Source organism: Gopherus flavomarginatus, chromosome 10 (assembly GCF_025201925.1).
Source record: "Gopherus flavomarginatus isolate rGopFla2 chromosome 10, rGopFla2.mat.asm, whole genome shotgun sequence".
NCBI lineage: Eukaryota > Metazoa > Chordata > Testudines > Testudinidae > Gopherus > Gopherus flavomarginatus.
This window is the reverse complement of record NC_066626.1, coordinates 37,373,465-37,398,057: the sequence shown is the minus strand read 5'-3', so window position 1 is coordinate 37,398,057 and position 24,593 is coordinate 37,373,465. Positions and strand designations below refer to the sequence as shown.

Below are 24,593 nucleotides of genomic sequence, written 5' to 3'. Positions count from 1 at the left end.
CGTCATGTCTCCACTCCCCAAACCCAGTAGTATTTTATAGAATCACAGAATATCAGGGTTGGAAAGAACCTCAGAAGGACCAACCCCCAGACAGATTTTTGCCACAGATCCCTAAATGGCTCCCTCAAGGATTGAGCTCCCAACTCTGGATTTAGTAGGCCGGTGCTCAAACCACTGAGCTATCCCTCCCACCTATGGGTGGGTTGTGCAGATTTCCTGAATATTACCACCGCACTGATAGAATCAGCCAGTTCTGTTTTTCAGCTCTACTGTGTAGGCTCACAACTCTGGGCAAGCACAGATGTTTTACTCAAGCATTACACCTACTTTTTCTAGTGGGCCCCACAAAATCTGAAACACCTCTTCCTCAAGTTAAATATTGGTTTGATATTATATGGAACCTAGTGAATAAATTGCCAGAAAGGACTTTGACAGCAACACTTCATTCTCAAGAACCCATAACAATGGGCACGAATAAAATCCAACCCTAGTGAAAAGCCTAGCTAGCAGTTACAGCCTTAGCACTGAAAGGATCCAGGGTTTCACTTAAATGTGAAAACTTGCAAACATGATGGTTAATCATTTCAGGAAACAAATCAGAGGTTTTTGCTTATGTGTTTTTCAAATGACTTCTGGATCCCAATTTTTCTCAAAAAATACATAAATACTTTAAAATGTGAATTTATGGAATTATTGTCCTGAATGCACAATGTTATCATCCAAAACTGCACCTGTGAGGATGGCATCAGAACTATGAACTATTGTAGGAAAAGTGGTGTTTGATGCATATATTTCTATATCTAGAGGCCTAAGATAGTTTTGGATACTTTAGTCCATCTTTTGGATTCATAGCACATGGTATATTTATCTCTGAAACTCAGCCAGAATGCAAGCCATATACCCTGTGAAATTCCATAGAAGGAATGTGTAAGTGGTGAGGATACTGTAGTCAAAAGCACATTATACAATTTCTAGAGAAAGATCACAACGGGCAAAGGAAATATCCGCGTCAGAATAGTGTTACACAAATTGAGCAGAAATGTTGGCAAAAATTATTGCATGCTCATTTGCCACAAAGAATGGCTCTTATAAAGCTTCGGTTACTTTTATATTCTTGCTGAGTGCTCTTCAGAATTGCTTCTCCTTGAATTTTGGTTTCAGTGCTACTGCACAAATCAGATTATTGGATTATATAAACTGGTACAAGACAACAAGGAAAAAGAACAAAGATATTGAGCTTTCAGAAATATACTCAAACTGGGACTAGTTCCAAAGAGAATATGTACAGCTGCATTTTTAAAGAGCTCCCAGCTTAGTCTTGAAATATGAAGCTGGAGTGAGATTCCAACAGATTACTAATAAGTGGGCTGGTGGAGGAGGCGGGAGCGCTAAAGTAGCTTTAAGCCCCTTTTGTATGTTGTGGGGCTTGTCTGGTTATAACAGCCTCCCTGCAATGATTCATGCTGCAAGAGGTCTCAGAAGGCAGCCTTATGGCTGTCTCTACAACACCTGCGCATGGACCTGGGCTTTTACATCGTTCCAGCTCTTTTACGCAGCATGAAGGAACCTGAGTGGGAGAGAGAATCTCACAATTGGAATTTTTGATGACCACATTCTTGAACATGTAACTTTTGACATCCCAAGAGTTGGTGGATCAGTGATATACATCAAGAACATGACATTTCCAAGAGTAATAAAGTCTGACTGTGTTTGGGTCTTGAGATACTAACAGAGGATAGGTTGATACTAAAAAAGATAGGGCTGAGATGAGAATGGAGAGTACCTGTAAAAATTATCTACTTGCAGTTTTAGTTATATTATTGTTGATGGACTATCAGATTTAATAAAAATGAAGACCTATTTTCCTTCTAAGGAAACGTGCCCATCCCAAGCTAAGCATCTCAGCAATTTTGGAATTTTTAAAGTATACATTTGTGTCTAAAAATACTTAGGGTAATAGCATATTAAAAGTTTTTTTTTTTTTACCTTAGCTTGATTAGACAGTTCTAGGTATTCGTTCAAAACTTTCTCTGACTCAGTCAAACAAGAACCAGGATCCATACTGATTGCAAGTATCGGACTGACTTTTTTAATTGACAATGATACCTTTAGTTAAAAATATAATATATACATCATTATATTAATTTACATCACTAGGCATTATAAAAACAAACTTGAATAGAACAAAGTGAGGGAACAGACTTAGCTCTTGGCATTTCACCACTTTGATTTCAGGAAATACAGAGGATGCCAAAAACAAAAAATCCAACCAACCAAATTCTTCTAACTATTTCAAATCTAACTAAAAGGTCTGGTTTGCACTTGAGACAAAGATTCATGCCTGCTCTCTCATATTTTATCTAAATTGTTTTTCTCTATCCCTAATTAATCCAGCATTGTTATTTTAGTAAATTTGAAGCTTCACAATGTTATAATCTAGAATTTACTACTTTTAACTTAATACTTTCAAGATACTTCATGTTTTAAAAAAGTTTTGTTTTATAGATTAGGCCATTTAAAAAAAAATCTTTAAAACTTTTCTAGCAATCTAAAAGGTCTATTTTATGTAGATATGTGCACATAACTTCCCTTAATGACAACAAGAGTTATGCATGCATGCTGGCAACAGGATAGGTCATGAAGAGCAGCTGCAGATGACTCTATATGTGGTATACATAGCCACTGCTAGGAATGTGAATTCACGTCTACCATCCATTTTAAAACGGGACTTCTGAATTTGGTCCAGGAATTGTATGTGTCAAAGGGAGCCTAATTTAGCACCAGATCCTTCAGAATGCTCGGCTTTAGTGAGAGCTTACAATGGGAAGTGTTTTACTTGGGAGGATGAGACACTGGGTAGCATTCTGTGAGAAAAGCTGAGACCTTTTGGCTCAAATGCTCAAAATGTCCTCCAATTCTGGGCGTCTGAGGCAGGGTGCCCAAAACTGAGGCACTCAGAATCAGAGACCACATGAAAATGTGGGTCTAAAAATGATAAAGTAAAAAATAGTTACATTTAGCGAATTCATTTGATTTAGATTCACATTTTTCTAGTGAGGCCTTTTGTGCAGGACCAACAGCAGATACCAGTGAGTCTTTTCTTCTAGACTACTTAAACTATGCAGTATGTTCATCACGCTCCAATATCCCAAAACCTCACTTATAGAAAATGTGTGTAAAGGAATCCATGGATAGCAAATTGACTTCTTACCATTTGATTCAGAATAGTTCACTATAAGCATCATGTGTACATTATAAAATGTCAAATTGCATATTGAATAATTATTGAATCATTAAATATGATTTAATTGTTTTGGTCTGCACTTTGGGATGTCTTTGCTATGCACCTTGCTACAAATATTATATTGCATTAGAGGTAGAACAGGCACATAGGCTCGAAGGGAAGCCCTATGTGCCTATTCTAGCTCTAATGTAACTTAACAGAGGCCAGAGGGAGCTGAAGACACTCAGCAGGCTTTCAGTACCTTTCAGGATCAGTTCCTTAGTGAGTAAAAGGAGCTGTTATTGTGAATGTGATACACTTTCCTTTGGCAGCACAGAGAAATCACATCACCTGTGCAGTGGTTCACAATCCCCATTCCTACTGTCCCCCAAGTTTGCTTTGCCTCCTTTCTCATTGTCCACAAAACAAAATTGGGAAAAAAATATAAAGAATGCAGGAAACTTGCATGCAAGTCACAGTCTTGGATTGCTTGCTCATCTTTGCCAAAACAAAGGGCTGATGATCCAAATTCATGATTTATTTAATAGGTATAATGTGTTTGTAGAATCAGCATCATTTTCAGAGCAAGGCATTTAAGTTTACTGGTGCCTACAGCTGCACTAAGCATTTCATAGGTACAATTTACCTAAGTACATTATTTGGTATTATTCAGTCAGAAGCGAACTCTAATGTTCTAACAGCTATAGTACAGAAATTCAATGCAGTCTGCATGAATACATTAATGAGGATGCCTTTTATAATGTACCTTCTTTAGATAGTCTTCTAGTGAGGCAGTGAGCCCTTGTTTCTTTAAAGCAAGTTCTTTGTAAGCAGGACACTGTCTGATTAGTTGATCCACTCTTTTCTGAACATATTCTATCATTTCCTGAATTCCAGTCATCCAAGAGCTAAATTGGAACAATACAGCTGTTAAAACTTCTCCTGGCTTGTGCACCAGCAAGATGACAGTAGGTGAATAAAAATAGCTCTTCTGTTTCATATCAGAAATGATTTAGCAAGATTTTAAAAACTCAAGTCTTAAAAAACCATAACCGTAATAATGCAGGTAAAATTCTTAAGGAGCAGAGCAGAGAAATTCCAGTCATCCAAGAGCTAAATTGGAACAATACAGCTGTTAAAACTTCTCCTGGCTTGTGCACCAGCAAGATGACAGTAGGTGAATAAAAATAGCTCTTCTGTTTCATATCAGAAATGATTTAGCAAGATTTTAAAAACTCAAGTCTTAAAAAACCATAACCGTAATAATGCAGGTAAAATTCTTAAGGAGCAGAGCAGAGAAATGACATTTCCTAACAAATTATTTCACATTCAATGCATAAGTAAGGCTGAGATGGAGATACTTTTACTTGCACTGTTAATCCCAATGACCTCAGTTGCACTACCTATGAAGTAAGGTACTACTCAGTGCAAGTAAGGGTATTAGATTCTGGCCCTAAAGGAACTGAGCAGAAGGGAGAGAAATGAAACATGAACAATTGAAAATATCTGACATACCAAGTGGCTTAGATTTCTATTTTTAAAAGGATATTTCACTTTGCCTTCAAATGTTTCAATTTTCTTACAGTAAGTGCACAAAACTTGTCATCTCATTCCCTCCGCTCTCTAAGCTAACATTTGTTTAAAGATGCTGTTTGAATAGAAGTGTAGAATAAATCAATTGAGAAAGCACTGATTGTTTTATAATCTGAAACATTTAAGCACCAGGGTGCCAATTCGCAATAATATGAATGCTTGAGGCAGTTCTCTCCAAATTGTAAACAAACCATCACATAGAATTAGGATTTGAAGATGGTGCATAAAAAAGAATTAATACTCATATTAATTAATTTATTATTGAAGTCGTCTCTGACAAAGATAAATAAATAAATCCAAAATTTAGAAGACGAATACTTCTAAAGTGTGAACTTTGTCAATTTAATCTCTGCTGACTTCCTAATGTACTTATCTTGATTCAACTATTTATATACGGTCAGTGCCAGTGATTCAGAAGACCAAGTTCAGCCATCTTGACTGAAGCTGAGGAATACTCGATCAACCATGCCTATCTAGATTCATAGATTCTAGGACTGGGAGGGGCCTCGGGAGGTCATCAAGTTCAGTCCCTTGCCCTCATGGCAGGACCAAATACTGTCTAGACCATCCTGGATAGACATTTATCTAACATACTCTTAAATATCTCCAGAGATGGAGATTCCACAACCTCCCTATGCAATTTATTCCAGTGTTTAACCACCCTGACAGTTAGGAACTGTTTCCTAATGTCCAGCCTAAACCTCCCTTGCTGCAATTTAAGCCCATTGCTTCTTTTTCTATCCTTAGAGGCTAAAGTGAACAAGTTTTCTCCCTCCCCCTTATGACACCCTTTTAGATACCTGAAAACTGCTATCATGTCCCCTCTCAGTCTCCTCTTTTTCAAACTAAACAAACCCAATTCTTTCAGCCTTCCTTCATAGATCATGTTCTCAAGACCTTTAATCATTCTTGTTGCTCTTCTCTGGACCCTCTCCAATTTCTCCACATCTTTCTTGAAATGTGGTGCCCAGAACTGGACACAATACTCCAGCTGAGGCCTAACCAGTGCAGAGTAGAGCGGAAGAATGACTTCTTGTGTCTTGCTCACAATACACCTGTTAATGCACACCAGAATCACGTTTGCTTTTTTTGCAACAGCATACACTGTTGACTCATATTTAGTTTGTGGTCCACTATAACCCCGAGATCCCTTTCTGCCATACTCCTTCCTAGACAGTCTCTCCCCATTCTGTATGTGTGAAACTGATTGTTCCTTCCTAATTGGAGCACTTTGCATTTGTCTTTGTTAGCTTCATCCTGTTTACCTCAGACCATTTCTCTAATTTGTCCAGATCATTTTGAATTATGATCCTACCCTCCAAAGCAGTTGCAATCCCTCCCAGTTTAGTATCATCTGAAAACTTAATAAGCGTACTTTCTATGCCAATATCTAAGTCGCTGATGAAAATATTGAACAGAGCCAATCCCAAAACAGACCCCTGCAGAACCCCACTTATTATACCTTTCAGGCAGGATTGGGAACCATTAATAACTACTCTCTGAGTACAGTTGTCCAGCCAGTTATGCATCTACTTTATATTAGCCCCATATAAGTTGTATTTGCCTAGTTTATTGATAAGAATATCATGCGAGATCGTATCAAATGCCTTACTAAAGTCTAGGTATACCACATCCACCGCTTCTCCGTTATCCACAAGACTCGTTATCCTATCAAAGAAAGCTATCAGATTTGTTTGACATGATTTGTTCTTTACAAATCCATGCTGGCTATTCCCTATCACCTTACCACCTTCCAAGTGTTTGTAGATGATTTCCTTAATTGCTTGCTCCATTATCTTCCTTGACACAGAAGTTAAACTAACTGGCCTGTAGTTTCCTGGGTTGTTTTTATTTCCCTTTTTATAGATGGGCACTATATTTGCCCTTTTCCAGTCTTCTGGAATCTCTCCCGTCTCCCATGATTTTCCAAAGATAATAGCTAGAGGCTCAGATACCTCCTCTGTTAGCTCCTTGAGTATTCTAGGATGCATTTGATCAGGCCCTGGTGACTTGCAGGCATCTAAATTTTCTAAGTGATTTTTAACTTTTTTTTTTTTATTTTATCTTCTAAACCTATCCCTTCCCATTAGCATTCACTATGTTAGGCATTCCTTCAGACTTCTCTGTGAAAACCGAAACAAAGAAGTCATCAAGCATCTTTGTCATTTCCAAGTTTCCTGTTACTGTTTCTCCCTCCTCACTGAGCAGTGGGCCTACCCTGTCCTTGGTCTTCCTCTTGCTTCTAATGTATTGATAAAAATCTTCTTGTTTCCCTTTATTCCTGTAGCTAGTTTGAGCTCATTTTGTGCCTTTGCCTTTCAAATCTTGCCCCTGCATTCCTGAGTTGTTTGCCTATATTCATCCTTTGTAATCTGTCCTAGTATTCATTTTTTATATGAGTCCTTCTTATTTTTTAGATCATGGTTAAGCCAAGGTGGTTTTTTGCCACTTTTTCTATCTTTCCTACCCAACGGAACAGCTTGCTTTTGGGCCCTTAATAGTGTCCCTTTGAAAAACTGCCAACTCTCCTCAGTTGCTTTTCCCCTCAGTTTTGATTCCCATGGGACCTTACCTATCAGCTCTCTGAGCTCACCAAAATCTGCCTTCCTGAAATCCATTGTCTCTATTTTGCTGTACTCCCTTCTACTCTTCCTCAGAAGGGGAGAATGCATGGAGTATGGCATTAGACTGAATTTGGTGAGAAAATGTGGACTGTAGGAAATCCAAGATCGAAAAAAGGACATTATTTATGGAATAAGTTTTTAGAATTTTGCAAATTAATTTCTCGTCATACTTGTAACCTCTTATTTTTCAGTGTAACCTTAAATTTATAAAAAGTTGTCCCTCTATTTCAACATTTCTTAAAGAAGAGATATTCCTTTTAATTTATCAGTGTAGCTCCTTCAAACACTAATAGAGATGAAGGTTATGCCTCCTGTAGATGATTATTTAGAGCTTAATAAAATCTTGGAAAGTACTACTGATTCTGCATACCTTTAATACAAATAATTAATTTATGACATGGCAAAAATGAGTTTAATCGGCAATGAAATGAGGGAAAATCTTAAACTACTGATAGATAAGCAGACTGGCCAGGATGATAACAACGGTTTTCTTAATATACAAAAATCAACTGATTGAAGACATTCCGAGTTAATATAAAATGCATTTTCTACAGCGCAACTGTATCTTCAACAGGCTTTAATTTAAAAAATAGAAACTCACATGAAATCAGTAACTATGTTCTACCAATAGTCTCATTTGAAACAAAAATCTGAATTGGATTTTTTTAATCTATTTGATTCAGAGAGGTAGCCATGTTAGTCTGTATCAGCAAAACCAATGAGGAGTCCTTGTAGCACCTTAGAGACTAACACGTTCATTTGGGCATAAGCTTTTGTGGGCTAGAACCCACTTCATCACACGCATGGAGTGGAAAATACAATAGCAGGTACATATATCTACAGTACATGAAAAGATGGGCATTGCCTTACCAAGTAGGGGGTTTGGCCAATGTACATGGCAGAGGGGCATTGCTGGCACAGTCTCTACTATTCTGTTCCAATTACTCTTTCAGGGAGCTGCAACCTGCATTCAAATTCCACATAAATTTCTATTGGCTGCTTCTCTGGTGGTAAGCACTTGACAGCTAACTATCTATTACATCAGCAGAATACACCTTTCTTTTCCTTTGTGTAACAAAGCAGCCACTTAAACATACGACTAAACTTCTTCAATACCCTCATGCTGGACTAAGCCCTAACAGAGATTCCCATGTATGTTTCTGTAAAAACACTATCTCTTTGTTTCTCCTCTTGCATTGGTCATTCTTTTATATTTCCTTTCCTAACTGGACCTTTATTTTTACTGTCTTTCTGATGGGAAATTAAAATTTCCTTCCCCTTCTACTCTCTGTCCTTGACTCCCAATATTTTATTTTAGAAAACCTGGTTTCTTAGTATATTGTATTAAGTTTGGCTCTATCCAGGACTCTAGAAGTAAAATCCAGGCCCCATTGACTCTAATGGCAAAATTCCCATGGACTTCCCTGGGGCTAGGATTTCACCCTAGGACTCTCATACTGAAGAATTCAAAAACACTTTGAAAATGATATGCCCTATACAGGGATCATTTCACTCACCACAGTAAAGCAGCCATCTCTGGACTGAAATGTAGTAACTGCTATTTAACACAGGACAGAGACATTCAACAACAGCCCGAGAGAGGAAACTAGGAAGAATACTTTATATCCAGTTGAAGGAATAGAGTGAATTTAGGAAGGAATATAATTACACAAGCTGAAATTTGGGACTATCACCCTGAACACTTGTTGAAAGTTCCATAGAACCTTTAAAGTCCATACCATAAAGACAAGAGTACAAGTCTTTGAGATTCTAGGTAAATGATGGAACCCAGGTGAGCTCAGCTGCTGTCTCTCTCTTGTTCCCTGCAGTATCCTTACCTCAGCTCCCTCTAAATCTTCTCACTCACCTGTCACAACAAAGAATCCTTCCATCTCCAAATCCTTTTCTCTTCTGAACACCAAGTAACTAAAGGATCTTACGTCAAGTGGGTGGGGAGAAGCACTCATTACTTACTTTCGGCAAACATAATCCCACCAAAAATCTCTCCCTTTTCCTGACACAGCACTCCTATAGGCCCTTAGCTACTCATAGAAATTGTCCTGTCCTGGGTAATCTAAGTACTAGCCAGTCTCCCAAGATGAGTAGTCAGAACTCAGGTTTATTTCTCATTTGAAAGATGACACCTCCAATAGCACACTGGTTTCATAATGACCAAGAGGGAAGACTTCCCTGCTCTCCTTTCAGAAGCATCATGTTAGTTAGAGCTCAAAATATTTCTGGAGGCAGTGACTTATCTTGAAGATGACATGTCAGGACTGGCTGCCAGGAGCACCATAAAGGTAGTACCTTCTGTGCACCGCTCTGATGTCATCAGTTCCTGACTCTGAGAGCTGCTCTTCGGAGTGTATGGTGGGGAAGAAGAAAGCTAGTGTATTAGACCAACATTTCCAAACCTGGATGCCTAAAAAATTAAATTCCCAAACCCATACTTAGGCATCTATATAAAAGTTGCTCTCTTTTAAGAGGCGTTAAGCACCTGCAGCATGGATGCTTTAGGTACTCAGCCCTTTGAAAACCAAGCTACTTTGATTTAGGTGCCCAAATGCAGATTTAGAAATCTAACTCTGGCACCTGCATTTGATCACTTTGGTCTCAGATAATGAATGATGATAGAACATAAATAAAGGCTGATTCAGTGTAGGGGAAGGTTAAAACTAGGTAATAAGTGAACTTGTCAGGTTTGGAGGGAAATGAGCAGGGGAAGGAGGAAAAACAGAAGATGTGTTTTTTGTTTTCTTTCTTGAGAAAGTGGGAGGTGTCTGTTTTTGTTTAAAAGCTAGGATAAGGAAAATTTCAATATTCAAAATATACATATTTTGATAAACTATTAAGATGTGTATAATTAACTTGAGTGACCTCTTGTGACTCTGTTGCTTAAACCTTCACTACACATATTGTTTGTTGCTCTCACTTGTTGCGTTTTATCATATTTAAATCGTAAGGTCTTCTAGGTAGAAACCACATCTTTCTTATTTGTTTGTAAAATGTCGAGCACAACTTTGGATGCTCAAAAACTAAAATATTAATACCATAAAGGATGGTTAACTTGGATATGAAGTTTTAACTTAAGGTCCCTGGAAAAGAGTTTGTTTTCTTTCAGCAAGGAAACATGCCTACAGCAAATAGTAGGACATATTGGCACTGCTGCTATCAGTATTGCCTATACAGGGGGATTTTTATTTAATTTCACAGCAAACCTCTAACGTAATTACTTCATGTCAATTTGTCACTTTCCTTCTCGACCTGCCCTGAGGTTTCAATATCCCAGCACTGCGACATGGGCTTCTAGTCTGAAGCAGAGTACTCAAACACAGTGAATATGTTTAAAAAGGAGAGAGAAAGTTAATGGCTGCAGTGATTTTATGGATCCATTCTCACAAGGTCTGCAGACTCCATACCATCAATCAATGCTGTGTTAGAAAGCCATGCAATGTGGAATACTGTTTGCATTGTATCTGCTGCCACTGGGGTCTGTGATTGCTGCTGGCTTCAGAAAACCACTGAAATGAAAGCAAGTCGAGGAAAACCGTTTCTTCTATTCTGCTTATCTGTTTAAATACCAGTAGGTGTTAAAGCAGCAGCAAGAACAATAAAACCAGCTGTGTGTGTTATGGGTAAAGTCATTGAACTTATTATAGGCTCTCTTTGCCTGGCTCAAAGCTTTAAATAACTCCAGTGGGAGCTACTCACAGAATGCAGTAGGACTAGAGAGCCCCCTTTGGATGAAAGTCAGTGCAACGTTGCTAGGGTTTTGTTTGTTTGTAAGTGATAGCACAGGATCTCGAAGCGATTAGAGTTCCTACATAGATTTTGAAGTTCCTCCACTGAAACAAAACTTTCTACAGCCCTGGAATGGCTAATTACCATTACATCAATCTCCTACCAAGTTGTGAAGAATAGGAAACAATCAACTTGGATTTTGATCCAAGTTACACTGGTGTAAACCAGGAGTAACTCCACTCAGGTCCATAGAGTTACACCATTCTTGCTATTAACAATAGATGGGGGAAAAGAAAGGTTATTTTATTAATAAATGAAGGTCACTAAGAAGCAGAGAAACTGTACATATTCTTACAGTTAGCTGAATATGTATTATGTTCATCGGTTATAGTAAGTTATTAATTATTGAATGTAATATACAGGTAGGCTTTAAACGGTCTTACAATGTGCATTTGGGGTTATAAAATGACCACCTGTTGACATTTTATTTTATTTTATCTTGACCAGACTGTCTTTTCCTAAATATTTCGCTGACATAATTGCAGCCACGTGCACTAATATAGCCTTTGATGTACATAATTTATGTTATAGTGCATACAGTTGTAAAAATCTTGTGACAAGAGACAAAGCAATCTGTTCAAATTATATCAGTGAAGAAAAACAATGACAAATTTTGCGGACTCAGTCATGCCACTCAGACCTAGCCCCATGCACAAAGAGTTACTGGGCACAGACTGGCCCTAAATGAGTTTTTATCCTTGATCAGGTTAGTGGAAGATCTGAAACAGTTGAAAAATATGGAGCAATAGACCACTTTTTACTCACCTGTGGGAATCTCCTTTACTAACTAAGGCTTTTCCCTTCTGCAAAGCATCAGCTGTGCAGTCTTTAATTTCTCCCTGTAATTCCTCATGCTTCATTGCCAAGATAGGCAAACTTAAACCCTCCGAGTTAAGGAGCTTAAGGTAAGCTTCAATACCTCCAAGAACATCAAATGCCTGTCAAATGAAACACACTTTTTCAGTATTTCTATTTATAATATACATTTATTTTGTACAAAGCAAATGTATTAGATGGACACTCCATGTTTTTCCAAAAATGATCACTACTAACTTAATTTAGGACCTGATTCTGATCTCATTTAGAGTGCACAAAGGAATAAACAGGTGTAACCCCGCTGAAGTCTACAGAGTTATGTGGGAGTACATGAGACCAGGATCAGATTTTGAGTTTAAAAGCAGAATCTGTTTTCTAGAAATAATCAGAGCAGTGTGATTCTGAGTCTCAGCCAAAGTGGCTTGAGCAATATAGATGAAAATATTTTAGAACCCCATGTATTACTGGACCTTTGGCACACTCATCAAAAAATGTATGGTACATAGACCCAAATTTATTACAAATCCTGTGTTTTTGTGTTTAAAATTCATCCAGGGTATATACAAGAGTTAAGTCCCACTGAACTCTTATTTTGAGAAGCAGGGGAAACAAATTTTCCATATCAGGTAGTTGGTATTATTCATATTCTCTATTTTCCCATTGCACAAGCAGAAGTTTCTATTTCACAAGCAAGGAGCAAATGGGGCACAGTGACTTAGAAAAGACAACAGACACAGGCAAGAAAAGATTATGTTAATGCACAAATATTATTAGATAAATAGAAATGTGCCTAGTCCAAAATGCCCATAATTGGCTTTACCGTACCAGGGAAATATTCTCTGCTAGTAGATATTTTATAGTTATGCAACCTCAGAAGAAACTCAGTTAACAAAGCAGAAAAAAAGTGTAATTGCTCTAACACTAGGACCTAGGACATGATCCCAGGATTAGGCTGTAGTGACAATTATGAAGAAAATGCTTAGTGCAGTACTACAGAAAGTGATCCAAGTGATCTTTTCTAGCAAATTCATTACCAACAGAATCATTAACTAAGTTCCACATGTAAGATCAAATCTAAAGCTGGGCAGGAAATTTTTTTCCCCATCCTGTGAAAATATTGGAGATTTCAAACATTTTCCTGTTCCACACTGGGATAAAAGCAAGACGTTTCTTCTTCTTTTTATTGTTAAAAATGAGAGAACTCACCCAACCCTAGAATAACCAATAGCTTAGATGCCAATAGCTGAGATGTCAGACACGCAGGTTCCAGTCCCTCGTCTGAACCAGGCCTAGACTCCTACATGAGTGCCTGACCACTGGGCTTTTGACTCAGTCTCTTTCTCTGGCATGAGGAATGTTTAATAATTTATATAAAGTGGAAGAGCTCCAACAACAGACAGTGAGACACAAAAGCCTGGTGTTTAGGACATTCAGGGTTCAAATCTCTACTCTGTCATCCTCCCACATACCAGTTCAGTGCCCTAACCACCAGGTTTTAGTCAGTCTCAGTCTGTCTCCTCTGTTGGCGCTCTTTGCATAAATAAAAATGAAATATGCATTGGGCTAGTGAGAAAGAGACTTACGCTATAGCCCAGTGGTTAGGGCAATCACTAACGGGATCTGGGTGATGCAGCTTCAAGTCCATGTTCCAGTGAACATTGAATTAGCTATCCAAAGCAGAGGAGCTTCAAAAGGAGAGATTGAGAGAGACCCACTTCCTGATTCAGGTTATGGGCTAAAACCTCTATCTCCCAGATGAGGGCCCTAACCACTGGGCTATTGGTTATTCTTAGCAGAGTCTCTCTCTTTTTGGCTGTGATCAGAAATTCTATCCTCAACCTGAGAAAACTTTCCTGATGGAAGTTTTGTTGAAACTGGTATATTCCCCACAAATACCATTTTGCCAGAAAATTCCCAACCAGCTCTAACCAAATCCTGCCCCTTATTATCTGAAATAATGATTTTGAAAACTGATTACAAATAGTGTTGCAGCATTCCATGCTGCTTTCCTTTTTATAGGCTTTTATATCTAATACGGCAAGCAGAGAGATCCAATTTTTTCTCTAAGTCCTGTAAATTTAGACTGGGATCTTAAAGTTTCAGTTCACTCATTATAATTAATAATACAGACAACACAGGCCAAATTATGTTCTCAGTTACAACATTATGCTCCCAGACTAATACAATGAGTATTCCCACTCTACTCAATTTTTGCTCACAAATTTTGTTTGCTGTGCAACGCCATTATGTTCAAAATATTCAAAAACAGTGTGTTAGTTCTATTATGATCTCTTCTATTGTGTTTCTCATGTGGAGAACTTCCAACAGAATTAATTTCCCATTTAACATATTTAACTTACGCACAAAAGAAAAAAATTAATATAATGGGAATGGAGAGGTGTATATTTATTAAATGGAAAACTAACTAACTAAATTGCATGTTTATACAATGTTCACCACATTTAGGCCCTGATCCTGCAAACACACACATACTTAGCTTTACACAGGGGAACAGTCCTATTGGCTTTAACTGGCTGAAGAATGCTGTTGATTCAAGGTTTTAGAAAGAAGCAAGATGACTCCTGAAGGATTGTTTAATAAAAGAAGCTACTTTTGAAAACATTCTTTTAAAATATGTGTACTTTACAGAGCAATATCGTAAAGGAAATGGACTTTGATACAGACTAATGTTTTACTTGTTTGAAAGAGCACTGCAAAGATTCTTAAAACATTTATGGAAGTGGAAGGACATAAAACAAATGTACCAAATAAAATTTTTAGAAGTAAAATTTCACAGAGATTTCTAAGAGCTTTCTCAGCCAGACTGCTACAGCATATTATGCCTGAACTAAAGAAGCAACTGAGACCAGTCCATCAGGTGCTGAGTCAATGGAGAAGTGACAAGCCCTGATACTTGAATTTACCTAAACACCTAAGAGATAAGCTCTTCATCACCACTGAAGCTGAGGAAAAAAGTGGACAAAAAACCTTGAAACTGAGGCAGTCATGGAAAGACAGATGAGAGGGAACAAAAAAAAAAAAAAGCAGCTCATTCCATAATGAAGAATGGAAAACACTAAATGCATAACAGAAGAGGAATTCACAGCATTGGAAGAAACTCACAGTAATAGAAGCAGCTTAGGCACAAAGCAAGCACCAATAAGAAGGTCAGAAAGAATCCTTCATCCTCAGCACTGCTGTGCAAGGAGATGCCATAATCAATCCTTAAGCTTCAGTTGGTGAGATAAAGTTTTGTACAGGTACTGCCACAAACTGAGTTAATTTTCTTACTGAAAATTATTTTAATTCAGTATTGAGATAATATAGTAAACTTTAAGAGATTTATTAACAGTTTCTCTTGTTTAACTCTGATTAGCAGGACAATGTATACCTGGAGATGACATGCAAACTGACTCAAGTGAAGGAATACAGAGCTACAGTAACTGGGACTCACTCTTATAGAAGGTGTAAATCTTTTGTTGGAATATTCATCAAGAGGAGCGCAACAGAGAAGACTGCAATTGAACAAATACTGTTTTACTGCCTCTTTTAGACCATTTTCTTTGCAGAATGAACAATTCAACACTAATAACTTGAAGTTACCATGATTTAATTAAGAACATTTTTTATGAACAAACAATTCAATAACCTCTTGTCCCATCTGAAGGAAGTGATGATAGGTACTCAGGAGGACCCTTGTCCAAAAATGTGAAATCCGTTTCACCTGTGCTTAACATAAAGAAATTCAATTGCCACTAGCTCAAAGCAATAATGAAGACATATTCAAGATTCTTCTGCAGAACTGAGCACCTGGCATGAGCCCAGGAATCAACAGGATTTGCTTATCGTGTGTAACATTCATTACATAAGGAATTTTATTCTTGAAGACCGTATTGAAGAGATTAAATTTAGAAACCAAAAGAAAGGTATACAGCACTCCAGAACAAACATAGGTAGTTAAAAAGGCAGAAGGAAAAGGCCTCTGACTGTCAGATTTTATGTAAGTATTGAGAGCCTGTATAACTAATCAGCTGATATATTTGTTTCTTGGTAAAGATCAATGGGGGAAATGTAAAGTAAAGAATACAGATTATCACTGTCATGTTATATTTCTCAAGGAGGAATTTGAACAGAATGGCAGCTGGGTGGGTGACTTTTTTGAAAAAGGACCAGCTGAAAAATCAGGTGGTCTCTGCAGCTCCCTTACTAGCCAGATTTAAGTGCTGTCAAAGTCCCTCAATCTGACTCATCCAGGCTGTCAGATAATCCCATTGGGTTGCGCTGTCTGCATTCCCAACTCCATCTTGCTAACTAGATCAAGTTATGGCTGCTATACAGAGATTCATATTTATCCCATGTTCAGTGTCAGTCACAAATGGGAAGCCATGGTTCACTCACATTATCTGGGTTGAGTGTTCCATGGCAGATGCAGTGCTGGTTGGCAGCCTATACCCTTTCTACTTCGCTGTGGTTTCAAGAGCTTTGCAAATTCTTTAAATTAACTGTGCAAAAGCAACCTCGTGTCCACTGCAGTCTTTTTTCAAACATCAGCATTAACGTTAAACAGTTAGATTGATAATAATTCACATATTCCTCTAGTTCCTTTAATCAAAGGACTTCATAGAGTTTAACAAACATTAATTAACCCTTGCAAACCCCTAGGAGATGGACATTTTTAACCCTATTGTAGAGATAGGGAGAATGAAGCACAGACTGTTTAAGTGACTCCCATAAAGGTCAGTGGAAAAGCTCAGAACAAAAAAATAGGGGTCCAATAATGCCTTGCGCTCAAGAGAAGATGAAGAAGCTGTTTTGGTTACTGAGAGCTGCTGTATTACTTTTTATCCTCTTCCCACCTTAGCTAGTTAAGTGGATGCAAATGTATTGTGCTATACAGGCCTGGAAAAGTGAGGAGGAAAAATACAGACATGAAATATCCATAGTCCAAATGCACATGACAAACTTCAGGTAATTTGCAGTGTTGTTGTAGCCATGTTGGTCCCGGGATATTAGAGAGACATGGTGGTGAGGTAATATCTTTTATTGGACCAACTTCTGTTGGTGAAACAGACAAACTTTCAAGGTACACAGAGCTCTTCTTCAGGTCCATGTGGACATTTTAAATGTGGACCCGTTTATGATTCCCTAGAGTAAGCTCAGATCGGTTGTGTAATAGAAATCCGTCTACCCAACAGTTTTGTTCTGAATATTGTCAGAGATTTACAGAAATATTTTACGCTTGGGGAACTGAGACACAGTGAGATTAAAGCCAAAATGTTTCCACTAATTTGGAGGGCCCAATATGAGACATGTAAGGCCTGATTTCTCAGAGTACTTATGTTTGTAGCACTTCAAGAAATGCAGCTGTTATAATCTAAAATCTTTCCACTGAACATGGGTAAAGTGTGATTTTTCAATAGCTTATAAATTGTCAAACTTTGGGTAGATTTTCACAGACAAAAAGGTAAATCCTTGACACAAAGACCACACCCCTGCCCGAACTGAAATCCTTGTTCTAATGCATGGGGGCACTAGAACCTTTCAAAGAGTTTTTTAACATGGGCAAAATAACTTATTCTTCCCTAGCATTTTTATTTTTGGAAACGGTGGAACTGTTTGGATGAAATTAAAAAAGAAAAAAAAGCAGATAGCTGGCACATAAAATTTCAGCCCAAACAGGTATTATAAGCAACTGAAAACAGAATCTTATGGGAAGTGTCCGGTAACCTTAATAATAGGTGACACTACCAGCCCTGCCTATAATACACATTCACACACAAACAGAAAAAGAAAAGAGGGAGAAAAACTAAATATTGTCTATTATCTCCGTCACACAGTAAAAATTGAGATTCTCCAAAACTAGAGTTTGTAGAAACAGAGACAATCATCAAAAGGACAAATGCTTCACTTTACCGTATTTTAACTAAAAGATACAGAGTTAATAGCCTGCTGTAAGCAGGACCGGCTCTACAGTTTTTGCTGCCCCAAGCAGTGCACCGAATTAGCTGAAGCTGTGGCGGACAGCTAAATATAGAAGCTGCTGCCGAATTGCCACCACCGCAGAAACGCATGTGCCACCCTAAGGGCACATGGACTGCCCCCCCCCCCGTCCACGGCGGCAATTCGGCACGCTGCTAGGGGCAAAACAACAGGGACGTGCCGCCCCTTGAAGATTGCCGCCCCAAGCACCGGCTTGGAATGCTGGTGCCTGGAGCTGGCCCTGGCTGTAAGGCAGAATCAGAGACAATGTCAGCCGTGAAAATTTATAACCACATAGGAAAACCATTCAAGAACTGTTTATACTGCCCTTTGTTACTGGAGTAATTCCAGTGCTTATTTTATCTGCAAGCAACATAGATGGAGAGAAAATAATCAGCTTACACCACTGTAGATACAATGACAGCATTGACTATGATGACTAAAATAAATTAACGGGAGCTGTCATACAGTAGTCTATCATCAAACAAACCAACCATCAGTGCACTTGAGGTAACTAGTAGAAAGACATGCATGTAAAAAAATCCAAAATAAATTCCCAGTCTTGCTTCAGGACCCACTACTACAGGCCACTGTGCCTGGGAAAATTCCAAGTGAAGTAAGTGGGACTTTACAGGAATCCTTATTAACAGATCTCATACAAGGTCGAGTACTAAATTGCTAACTGGATATAATCCTCTCAATATACCCAAAATGGAATAATCCAATCTATGAACAACCTTTGCTTAGTTTTAGAAGTTCTTGAGTATCAAATAGTGTCACAGGTTGCTAGTGATAGAGGTTTCTGAAAGAGGTGGGGTTTTCGGGGTGGACAGTTCTCGTTTGTGGAACTTGTTCATTCTGACAGGTTTATGCATAGCACAAGATTTTTCAGCAAAGCTCTGCTATACCTTGGTCCAAGCCTTTGGAGGTTTTTATCCTGTCTGGTAAGCAGCAATTATTGACAAGGTTATGACTAAAGCAGATGGTGTTTCCACTCTGCCTTTGAAGAGGGTGTGCACACAGTATACATAGTCCAAATTTAATGCCTTCCTAAGGTTAGACTTTTTTATTAACAACAAAAGCAGAGTCTCACCAGTTTACTTCAATACCTCTTATACTCTGCGTGGATCCAGCGAGATTCATCTGCTAGTGTGACTCAGCCATAATTTCACTGCTCCATCATGCAGGGTTCAAGCACCTGACATCAAGAATACCTCAGAACCGAAGAACTGTTATCTTGTGATATACTTTTCTCCCTGGAGCAATGCCCAGGATTTACTCTCCAGTTTATTTTCTTCTGAGCAACCCATTCGTGACTCAACAACCCAAGTCTCATGTTAAATGATTTGACCTCTTCATTGCCTCCAGCAATAATTTTTTCCTGACCATGGGCAAGTTCCATGCACCTCATACTTCTGTGGAGCCCATGAGGGAACAATTTTTTTTTCTATCTCACGCCAGGACAGAGGTTGGTGGGTGTCACTTAACGTCAGCCCATCTGAACCCTACTCCTCAGGGAATTAAAAACAAGCAGTCCCCATGGACGTAGGTGACCTGAATGGGTTCCACTGCCTGAAGCAGTTCAATTCTTTCTAAGCCCTCCTGCAATGAAGTCTGGAACATCCTGAGCCCCATTAGCCCGATATTGTCGCCACCTCTAGCTGCCTGGGTAAACTGCTTGGAGCCCTGGACCTCAGGCTCTCCTCAGTAGCACACATTTCACCACAATTACACTCCATTGAATGACAGAATTGTTGCATATACTCCTGTTGACCAGTGAAACAGAGAATGAGATAAGTACATATCTTTTCTTTTTAGTTAAGAATAGTTGCATGGAAAAATTGCATTACACAATGCACATTATGAATACAGCTCTATCAACATAAACTCTTGCAGCATCACTTACTTTTCACAAAGGCAGGACATTCTACCAACCACATGACAAGTTTACCGCATGACAAGCCACACATCCATCCCCAACCTTCTGTTCATTCACTATATTTGTTCATTTCAGTGTGAAAGATTAATGTGGAAAAACAATAACAAACCTAGCAAAAATGACAAGAGTTTTTACAAAATGTAATTAAAAACAATGTCTGCAAGCAACAATGTGGGCATAATACTGGTGAGCATGGATAACTCTCCTGCCTCTAGAGCCATTGTTGGCTTTTTGGAAAACAAATATGAAAAAATCCAAATGCCATACAGAAGGAAATCCAAATGTGAGGACCTGTGTATGTATTTACAACCCTTAACCTCTCCACTTTATGGTCACTGTTCATTTAAGTGTCTGATGCTTCAGATCCACTTTGAGTCACTCATATTAAAAACAGTATTTTATTTTTTAAAATTCTTTGATTCATCTTATTTCTTCCCTGATCCTGCCTCGTCTTTCCTAGCTGCCCTCCCTGCCTTGAGATCTTTTGATTGTAAAGGAAGATATTCCCTGGACACATCCTCTCCTCGTTCTACTGCCATCTGGCTCTTCCCAGCCTTTTTGCTCTCAGGAAAGCTCCAGGGCTTGTTCCAATTGTTTCTCTGTGTCTGCTTAGTCATGACTAATTAATATACTGAAATAGGAGCAGGGACTTCATTAACTATGTTTTTTTAATAAAGCAACATGTATGTCTGTTTATTTTTAATTACGTCCACTAGAGCAGAGGTGGGCAAACTAAGGTCCATGGGACCCTCCTGCCTGGCGGGCTAGCCCCAGACACCTCCCTCTTTGTTCCCCCTCCCCACAGCCTCAGCTCACTCCACTAATGGCACAATGCTCTGGGTGGTGGGGCTGTGAGCTCCTGGGCCAGGGCAGCTGCAGAACCCGGCCTGACCCGGTGCTTTGTGCTGCGCGGTGGCATGGCTGGCTCCAGCTGGGCGGCATGGCTGTAGCACCGCCAGCCACCAGTGCTCCAGGCAGCATGGTAAGGGAACGGGGGGGTTGGATAGCAGGCAAGGGGCAGGGGACTGGACAGGGGTCAGCACAGTCAAAGGGTGGGAAACAGGGGTTGAATGGGGGCAGAGGTCCCTGGGGGAGCAGTCAGGAAAAAGAGGAGGGGTTGGATGGGGGGGCATGGGGCAGTCAGGGGACAGGGAGAAGGGGTGGTTGGATTGGGCAGGGGTCCTGGAGGGCAGTCAGGAATGAGAGGAGAGGTTGGATGGGGGAGCAATCATGGATGGGGGTTCTGGGGTCTGTCAGAGGACAGGGAGTGGGGGAGGTGGATGGGGCAGGTGTCTGGGGGGGCGTCAGGGCGAGAAGCAGAGGGGGGTCTGATGGGGACAGAGCTGGGTCACAGTCTCCCCTAACCAGCCCTCCATACAATTTCCAAAACCCAGTGCGGCCCTCAGGCCCAGAAGTTTGCCCGCCTCTGCATTAGAGTCTCTGTGAGCGTGTACAATCAATACTAAATCATAACTTACAACACTCACAAACCTGACAAAAAAGTCAACTAAAATGCAAAAATAAAATTCCTCTCATTCAAGCCGCTATCCTCAAGTAAAAAGCTGAACAGCTAAGTTTTGCAATACATCCTGAAGGCTAACAAAACTGGGCTTCATTGGACCATAAGGAGGGGTCAATTCCAGAACCCAGCCTCCATAACTAAGAGAACCTTGCCTCTAATCCTCTCCCAGATGTCAAATCAGGAGACTCATAGCTAGAATGACCTAGATGATTTTAAATGTTGGGATGATACATAAGAAAAGAGATGTTCTACCCAGTATCTGGAACCATACTATGTATGGCTTTATATATAATGATATATATGATTTGCACTAGACAACAAACCAGTAGCCCAAAGTCTATAAAGCATTACAGCTAAAGAAGAGTATGATCCTGCAAACATTTAGCTATTTAACTCAATAGGACTACGATGGTTTGTAAAGCTACTCATGTAAGTAAATGTTTGTAGGGTCTCCTCCTAGGTGAGCAGCCTCATTGTGCCTTACTTGTCCTCCCCTGGGGTCTTCAGAGGGTAGCTCAACATAAAGACCACTGCAGAAATTCAAACTGGAGGTGACCAAAGAACAAATAACTGGGGAAAGGCAGACATGTATGAGAAAAGGCAGCAAGACACACACATGCAGCTGTGTCTTTGCTTGTGTTTGTGAAGAACCTAGCACAGTCAAAAAATACAATAATAATAATAATAATAATAATAATAATAGTCCAAGCCAATCCAGGTTCAGATTTGATCTCACAAAGACCAAGCGTTGCGATGCATGTGAATGTTTTCTGAGCTAGGGTCTGGTCCTACAATCACTTGTGCAAGTAGCCTTTACTCGTGTGAATAATCTCACTGGTTTCAATGAGACTATGCATGAGCAAGGATTACTTACATGAGTAAAGGTTTGCAGGGTCAGCTCCTCTACATACTGGGTCCCAGTCCTCCTTCCACTGAAGCCAATTGGACATTTAACTTTTACTTCAGTGGGAGCAGGAACAGACCCATTGTGTGCAGGAAGAGATAGCAGTTTTAGAGGTTTTTAAAAATTTTAATTCAATGCATTATATATATATATATATATATATATATATATATATATATATATATATATATATATATATATATATATGAAAACCAAGAGAATGGGTTATAGGTTAAAATATAGATGTGATAATAGCCGCTCCTCTGTGCTCAAAATATAAATAACCATGGACAAAAGTCTTTTTTTAGTTCACTGTGCATTTATACAGATTTTTTTTTAACAGAGTGGCTATAAATGTTATTGGAAATAGTCAACTCCTAAGACTTCTGTAAAAAATTTGTGAAAAAAATACAAAAATATGTTATCAAAAGATTGTGTCTATGGGCACCTTTTAACAAAGGTTTTGCAAGAACACTACAAGTATGTATGGATGAAGACTCAGTGACACTGTGAAGAAGGTACTCATTTCTCCATCTGTGAAATGGGGGCACAGAGAGAGATTATACATTTTCAAATCCATCACAGCACTTGCTAAGTTGTTCCAGTGGTTAATGAACTCTGTTACAAAATTGCACCTCATTTCCAGCTTACATCTCATGTCTAGCTTCAGCTTCCAGTGACTGGATCTTATTATATGTTTGTCTGTGAGAGTGAAGAGCTCTCTATTATTAAATTTCAGTTCCCCATACAGATACCAATAGACTGTGATCAAGTGACCCCTTAATCTTCTCTTTGTTAAAATAAACAAACTGAGTTCCTTAAGTCCAGGGCCAGCCAAAGGGTAGGTGATCAGGGCAGTCCCCATGGATGCCAAATCAGCCTCTGAGAGGGTGCCACATTGCTAAACTAGTTATTTATGTACTTGCTTATCTATTTTATTTATGTGCTTGGCCAATCTGCAGTCCAGCCTTCTTTTTATCCTCAGCTGGTCAATGTGCATGCATGTGTGTGAGTCTAACGTGGCTGGCAGAACAGCAAGGGCTGGCCATGCTTAAGCCTTTTGCTAGAGGGCATGCTTTCCAATTCATTAATCATTATCATAACTCTTCTCTGAACCCTCTCCAATTTATCAACACCCTTCTTGAACTATGGACACCAGTAGTAGACACAGTGTCCAGCAGTGGTCGCACTGGTGCCAAACACAGAGTAATGTAACCTCCCTACTTTTCTCGATATTTCCCTGTTTATTTATCCAAAGATCACATTAGCCTTTCTGGCCAAAGAATTACATTGTGAGCTTATGTTCAGCTGATTACACACCATGTCCCCCCAAGTTTTTTTCAGAGTCAAGGTCTTGTGATTAGGGCACGAGCAGGGCCTCTAGACATTTGAGTGCCCTACACAGCCCCCCCGCAGGGGGGCTATGTGGGGCCCCAGGCTTCCCCCCCCAGGTTGTGGGAGGCAGGAGCTGCGGGAATCCACTTTTGGGGACCCCACAGCCCAGAGGATTAGCAGAGGGCTGGAAGCAGTCCGCTCCGCTTCCCTTGCCCCAGCCCTAGCCATGTCGCTCGAGGGAGGAGGCTTGGGGGCAGGGATCCCCTACTCACCAGCAACAGCGGAGCAGCCTGGCCCCAGCCCACTCTACTCAGCCAGCTCCCAGTTGCAGTGCTCTGCTTCCATCCGCCAGTGAGAGCCGGGGGCGGTCTTTTCCCCAACCTGAGCGACATGGGTGGGGCCGGGGCAAGGGAAGTGGAGTGGGCTGGGGCCGCGTCTCTCTGCTTCCCACCACCGGTGAGTGCAGGGGGCGATCTTTTCCCCGTACTCACCATTGGGAAGTGGAGTGCTGTGGCTGGGAGCTGGTGGAGTAGAGCAGGCTGGGGCTGGGTTGCTCTGCTTCCCACCACTGCTGGTGAGTGCTGGGTCCCTGGGGGAAGAGGTGGAATGGGGGCGGAGCAGGGGGAAAGGGTAAGAGGCATGGTGGAGGGAGTTGTCCAAGGCCCCACAGCCCCTAGGAACGGCTGAGGGATAGGGCTGGTCACCAGGGCTGATGCTTCCACGTATGCAGCATGCAGCTGCCTAGGGAACCATGAAATTTGAAGCAAATTGGTGCCCCAAAGGACAGCCCTGGGTACGAGTCTAGGAATTAGTGAGACATGGATGCCCTTCACTTCCTCAGACTTCTTGTGTGACTG

General features: G+C 39.9%; 1 protein-coding gene across 6 annotated transcripts in view; it reads right to left on the bottom strand.

Moving 5' to 3' along the window:
* The window catches only part of CCDC141 (coiled-coil domain containing 141), a 144,008-nt gene that overhangs the window by 47,381 nt on the left and 72,034 nt on the right, over positions 1 to 24,593 (bottom strand). For all 6 annotated transcript variants that reach the window (XM_050968968.1, XM_050968971.1, XM_050968967.1 and 3 more), the window contains exons 9-11: positions 12,007 to 12,179; positions 3,990 to 4,131; positions 1,987 to 2,106 (exon numbers count right to left, since the gene is read on the bottom strand). In XM_050968968.1, the coding sequence (XP_050824925.1) occupies positions 1,987 to 2,106; positions 3,990 to 4,131; positions 12,007 to 12,179 (435 nt within the window). The remainder of the gene's footprint in view (positions 1 to 1,986; positions 2,107 to 3,989; positions 4,132 to 12,006; positions 12,180 to 24,593) is intronic.